Source organism: Haliotis asinina, chromosome 6, assembly GCF_037392515.1.
Source record: "Haliotis asinina isolate JCU_RB_2024 chromosome 6, JCU_Hal_asi_v2, whole genome shotgun sequence".
Lineage (NCBI taxonomy): Eukaryota > Metazoa > Mollusca > Gastropoda > Lepetellida > Haliotidae > Haliotis > Haliotis asinina.
The window spans coordinates 47384164-47391133 of record NC_090285.1 but is presented as its reverse complement, the minus strand read 5'-3'; the positions used below and the strand labels follow the sequence as shown (position 1 = coordinate 47391133).

The following is a 6970-nucleotide window of genomic DNA, read 5'->3' as shown; positions in this document are numbered from 1 at the left end:
TTCATACTCGTATGCTTTGATTACTATATCCTTTCAGAGATGACTTAATTGGGTTGGATCTTTTTCAATGACCAGTTTAAAATGCTTCTTTTCAAATTTCCAGAGAGCACATTTTCAAAACGATAGAAAAAGAACAGAAGAATGGGCGAGCTCAAATAATCAACATAGGAAGCTTCTTTCAACAAATCAGGTAAATATCCACACAGCTCCGTCCTTAAAAGCACCTCTGGTTTCAGGAAGGAATAAGGAAAACCTGCCTCAGAGCATCTTTGCTCAAGGTATTAACAAGTATCCTTCGGCAATTAGAATAAACACCAGCAAGGAAAACAATGAGGAACATCACTTGTCCGGTGCTCTAAAGAGACAGAAAGTTAAAGAAAATTTGACATCATCTTCAAAATCTTCTAAACATCCACGACAAGATACAAAAATGCGGTCAAAAAAAGCAAACGCACAGAAAATAAAAGTTAACAATGTCAATTTAAACAAAACATTCCAAAATAAAAACAACAGACATAGAAGGGATGTTCCCAGCAATTCAACAAACGACTCATCCTCCACCATAAGTCACTTCGCAACATCTGAATCAACACATACTCAGGAGGTAACCATAATCTCATCACCTTCCATCCAAACAACAGAAGTTACTGAAAGGTCCAGCACACTCTCGTCCGTGAGCGCCACAGAGAGCACAACTGAATCCTTCACAGGAACTACTCAAACATCCATCTCCACACAGGAAGCATCAACCACTTCGCAAAGCACTTCTCCCACACAGGAAAGTACAACAGAGGTAACCACCAGCCCAACCTCTACCCACACTCAGGAAACCACCTCTCAAGCTTCCACATCTTCTGAGGAAACTACGTCACCACAAGCAGTTTCTGGAGGGTCCATGACAACAGAGGTAACTTCTCCGGAGCCTGCCACCACAGAAACATCTACTGTAAGTCAGGTGAGAACTGAAGAATCCACATCCACACAGGAGGTAACCACAATCTCATCACCTTCCATCCAAACAACAGAAGCTACTGAAACGTCCAGCACACTCTCGTCCGTGAGTGTCACAGAGAGCACAACTGAACCCTCTACTGGAACTACTCAAACATCCATTTCCACACAGGAAGCATCAAGCACTTCGCAAAGCACTTCTCCCACACAGGAAAGTACAACAGAGGTAACCACCAGCCCAACCTCTACCCACACTCAGGAAACCACCTCTCAAGCTTCCACATCTTCTGAGGAAACTACGTCACCACAAGCAGTTTCTGGAAGGTCTATGACAACACAGGTAACTTCTCCGGAGTCTGCCACCACAGAAACATCTACTGTAAGTCAGGTGACAACTGAAGAATCCACATCCACACAGGAGGTAACCACAATCTCATCACCTTCCATCCAAACAACAGAAGCTACTGAAACGTCCAGCACACTCTCGTCCGTGAGTGTCACAGAGAGCACAACTGAACCCTCTACTGGAACTACTCAAACATCCATCTCCACACAGGAAGCATCAACCACTTCGCAAAGCACTTCTCCCACACAGGAAAGTACAACAGAGGTAACCACCAGCCCAACCTCTACCCACACTCAGGAAACCACCTCTCAAGCTTCCACATCTTCTGAGGAAACTACGTCACCACAAGCAGTTTCTGGAAGGTCCATGACAACACAGGTAACTTCTCCGGAGTCTGCCACCACAGAAACATCTACTGTAAGTCAGGTGACAACTGAAGAATCCACATCCACACAGGAGGTAACCACAATCTCATCACCTTCCATCCAAACAACAGAAGCTACTGAAACGTCCAGCACACTCTCGTCCGTGAGTGTCACAGAGAGCACAACTGAACCCTCTACTGGAACTACTCAAACATCCATCTCCACACAGGAAGCATCAAGCACTTCGCAAAGCACTTCTCCCACACAGGAAAGTACAACAGAGGTAACCACCAGCCCAACCTCTACCCACACTCAGGAAACCACCTCTCAAGCTTCCACATCTTCTGAGGAAACTACGTCACCACTAGCAGTTTCTGGAAGGTCCATGACAACACAGGTAACTTCTCCGGAGTCTGCCACCACAGAAACATCTACTGTAAGTCAGGTGACAACTGAAGAATCCACATCCACACAGGAGGTAACCACAATCTCATCACCTTCCATCCAAACAACAGAAGCTACTGAAACGCCCAGCACACTCTCGTCCGTGAGTGTCACAGAGAGCACAACTGAACCCTCTACTGGAACTACTCAAACATCCATCTCCACACAGGAAGCATCAAGCACTTCGCAAAGCACTTCTCCCACACAGGAAAGTACAACAGAGGTAACCACCAGCCCAACCTCTACCCACACTCAGGAAACCACCTCTCAAGCTTCCACATCTTCTGAGGAAACTACGTCACCACAAGCAGTTTCTGGAAGGTCCATGACAACACAGGTAACTTCTTCGGAGTCTGCCACCACAGAAACATCTACTGTAAGTCAGGTGACAACTGAAGAATCCACATCCACACAGGAGGTAACCACAATCTCATCACCTTCCATCCAAACGACAGAAGCTACTGAAACGTCCAGCACACTCTCGTCCGTGAGTGTCACAGAGAGCACAACTGAACCCTCTACTGGAACTACTCAAACATCCATCTCCACACAGGAAGCATCAAGCACTTCGCAAAGCACTTCTCCCACACAGGAAAGTACAACAGAGGTAACCACCAGCCCAGCCTCTACCCACACTCAGGAAACCACCTCTCAAGCTTCCACATCTTCTGAGGAAACTACGTCACCACAAGCAGTTTCTGGAAGGTCCATGACAACACAGGTAACTTCTCCGGAGTCTGCCACCACAGAAACATCTACTGTAAGTCAGGTGACAACTGAAGAATCCACATCCACACAGGAGGTAACCACAATCTCATCACCTTCCATCCAAACAACAGAAGCTACTGAAACGCCCAGCACACTCTCGTCCGTGAGTGTCACAGAGAGCACAACTGAACCCTCTACAGGAACTACTCAAACATCCATCTCCACACAGGAAGCATCAAGCACTTCGCAAAGCACTTCTCCCACACAGGAAAGTACAACAGAGGTAACCACCAGCCCAACCTCTACCCACACTCAGGAAACCACCTCTCAAGCTTCCACATCTTCTGAGGAAACTACGTCACCACAAGCAGTTTCTGGAAGGTCCATGACAACACAGGTAACTTCTCCGGAGTCTGCCACCACAGAAACATCTACTGTAAGTCAGGTGACAACTGAAGAATCCACATCCACACAGGAGGTAACCACAATCTCATCACCTTCCATCCAAACAACAGAAGCTACTGAAACGTCCAGCACACTCTCGTCCGTGAGTGTCACAGAGAGCACAACTGAACCCTCTACTGGAACTACTCAAACATCCATCTCCACACAGGAAGCATCAAGCACTTCGCAAAGCACTTCTCCCACACAGGAAAGTACAACAGAGGTAACCACCAGCCCAACCTCTACCCACACTCAGGAAACCACCTCTCAAGCTTCCACATCTTCTGAGGAAACTACGTCACCACAAGCAGTTTCTGGAAGGTCCATGACAACACAGGTAACTTCTCCGGAGTCTGCCACCACAGAAACATCTACTGTAAGTCAGGTGACAACTGAAGAATCCACATCCACACAGGAGGTAACCACAATCTCATCACCTTCCATCCAAACAACAGAAGCTACTGAAACATCCAGCACACTCTCGTCCGTGAGTGTCACAGAGAGCACAACTGAACCCTCTACTGGAACTACTCAAACATCCATCTCCACACAGGAAGCATCAACCACTTCGCAAAGCACTTCTCCCACACAGGAAAGTACAACAGAGGTAACCACCAGCCCAACCTCTACCCACACTCAGGAAACCACCTCTCAAGCTTCCACATCTTCTGAGGAAACTACGTCACCACAAGCAGTTTCTGGAAGGTCCATGACAACACAGGTAACTTCTCCGGAATCTGCCACCACAGAAACATCTACTGTAAGTCAGGTGACAACTGAAGAATCCACATCCACACAGGAGGTAACCACAATCTCATCACCTTCCATCCAAACAACAGAAGCTACTGAAACGTCCAGCACACTCTCGTCCGTGAGTGTCACAGAGAGCACAACTGAACCCTCTACTGGAACTACTCAAACATCCATCTCCACACAGGAAGCATCAAGCACTTCGCAAAGCACTTCTCCCACACAGGAAAGTACAACAGAGGTAACTACCAGCCCAACCTCTACCCACACTCAGGAAACCACCTCTCAAGCTTCCACATCTTCTGAGGAAACTACGTCACCACAAGCAGTTTCTGGAAGGTCCATGACAACACAGGTAACTTCTCCGGAGTCTGCCACCACAGAAACATCTACTGTAAGTCAGGTGACAACTGAAGAATCCACATCCACACAGGAGGTAACCACAATCTCATCACCTTCCATCCAAACAACAGAAGCTACTGAAACGTCCAGTACACTCTCGTCCGCGAGTGTCACAGAGAGCACAACTGAACCCTCTACTGGAACTACTCAAACATCCATCTCCACACAGGAAGCATCAAGCACTTCGCAAAGCACTTCTCCCACACAGGAAAGTACAACAGAGGTAACCACCAGCCCAACCTCTACCCACACTCAGGAAACCACCTCTCAAGCCTCCACATCTTCTGAGGAAACTACGTCACCACAAGCAGTTTCTGGAAGGTCCATGACAACACAGGTAACTTCTCCGGAGTCTGCCACCACAGAAACATCTACTGTAAGTCAGGTGACAACTGAAGAATCCACATCCACACAGGAGGTAACCACAATCTCATCACCTTCCATCCAAACAACAGAAGCTACTGAAACGTCCAGCACACTCTCGTCCGTGAGTGTCACAGAGAGCACAACTGAACCCTCTTCTGGAACTACTCAAACATCCATCTCCACACAGGAAGCATCAAGCACTTCGCAAAGCACTTCTCCCACACAGGAAAGTACAACAGAGGTAACCACCAGCCCAACCTCTACCCACACTCAGGAAACCACCTCTCAAGCTTCCACATCTTCTGAGGAAACTACGTCACCACAAGCAGTTTCTGGAAGGTCCATGACAACACAGGTAACTTCTCCGGAGTCTGCCACCACAGAAACATCTACTGTAAGTCAGGTGACAACTGAAGAATCCACATCCACACAGGAGGTAACCACAATCTCATCACCTTCCATCCAAACAACAGAAGCTACTGAAACGTCCAGCACACTCTCGTCCGTGAGTGTCACAGAGAGCACAACTGAACCCTCTACTGGAACTACTCAAACATCCATCTCCACACAGGAAGCATCAAGCACTTCGCAAAGCACTTCTCCCACACAGGAAAGTACAACAGAGGTAACCACCAGCCCAACCTCTACCCACACTCAGGAAACCACCTCTCAAGCTTCCACATCTTCTGAGGAAACTACGTCACCACAAGCAGTTTCTGGAAGGTCCATGACAACACAGGTAACTTCTCCGGAGTCTGCCACCACAGAAACATCTACTGTAAGTCAGGTGACAACTGAAGAATCCACATCCACACAGGAGGTAACCACAATCTCATCACCTTCCATCCAAACAACAGAAGCTACTGAAACGTCCAGCACACTCTCGTCCGTGAGTGTCACAGAGAGCACAACTGAACCCTCTACTGGAACTACTCAAACATCCATCTCCACACAGGAAGCATCAAGCACTTCGCAAAGCACTTCTCCCACACAGGAAAGTACAACAGAGGTAACCACCAGCCCAACCTCTACCCACACTCAGGAAACCACCTCTCAAGCTTCCACATCTTCTGAAGAAACTACGTCACCACAAGCAGTTTCTGGAAGGTCCATGACAACACAGGTAACTTCTCCGGAGTCTGCCACCACAGAAACATCTACTGTAAGTCAGGTGACAACTGAAGAATCCACATCCACACAGAAGGTAACCACAATCTCATCACCTTCCATCCAAACAACAGAAGCTACTGAAACGTCCAGCACACTCTCGTCCGTGAGTGTCACAGAGAGCACAACTGAACCCTCTTCTGGAACTACTCAAACATCCATCTCCACACAGGAAGCATCAACCACTTCGCAAAGCACTTCTCCCACACAGGAAAGTACAACAGAGGTAACCACCAGCCCAACCTCTACCCACACTCAGGAAACCACCTCTCAAGCTTCCACATCTTCTGAGGAAACTACGTCACCACAAGCAGTTTCTGGAAGGTCCATGACAACACAGGTAACTTCTCCGGAGTCTGCCACCACAGAAACATCTACTGTAAGTCAGGTGACAACTGAAGAATCCACATCCACACAGGAGGTAACCACAATCTCATCACCTTCCATCCAAACAACAGAAGCTACTGAAACGTCCAGCACACTCTCGTCCGTGAGTGTCACAGAGAGCACAACTGAACCCTCTACAGGAACTACTCAAACATCCATCTCCACACAGGAAGCATCAAGCACTTCGCAAAGCACTTCTCCCACACAGGAAAGTACAACAGAGGTAACCACCAGCCCAACCTCTACCCACACTCAGGAAACCACCTCTCAAGCTTCCACATCTTCTGAGGAAACTACGTCACCACAAGCAGTTTCTGGAAGGTCCATGACAACACAGGTAACTTCTCCGGAGTCTGCCACCACAGAAACATCTACTGTAAGTCAGGTGACAACTGAAGAATCCACATCCACACAGGAGGTAACCACAATCTCATCACCTTCCATCCAAACAACAGAAGCTACTGAAACGTCCAGCACACTCTCGTCCGTGAGTGTCACAGAGAGCACAACTGAACCCTCTACAGGAACTACTCAAACATCCATCTCCACACAGGAAGCATCAAGCACTTCGCAAAGCACTTCTCCCACACAGGAAAGTACAACAGAGGTAACCACCAGCCCAACCTCTACCCACACTCAG

At 47.9% G+C, this 6970-nt stretch overlaps 1 protein-coding gene across 1 annotated transcript in view; it reads left to right on the top strand.

Moving 5' to 3' along the window:
- Positions 1 to 430: 430 nt before the first annotated feature.
- LOC137286673 (mucin-3B-like) overlaps positions 431 to 6970 on the top strand; it is a 52789-nt gene continuing 46249 nt past the window's right edge. Inside the window, exons 1-6 of the mRNA XM_067818649.1 lie at positions 431 to 1183; positions 1463 to 2017; positions 2246 to 2704; positions 3014 to 3088; positions 3383 to 4624; positions 4919 to 6928. Of these exons, the coding sequence (XP_067674750.1) occupies positions 431 to 1183; positions 1463 to 2017; positions 2246 to 2704; positions 3014 to 3088; positions 3383 to 4624; positions 4919 to 6928 (5094 nt within the window). The remainder of the gene's footprint in view (positions 1184 to 1462; positions 2018 to 2245; positions 2705 to 3013; positions 3089 to 3382; positions 4625 to 4918; positions 6929 to 6970) is intronic.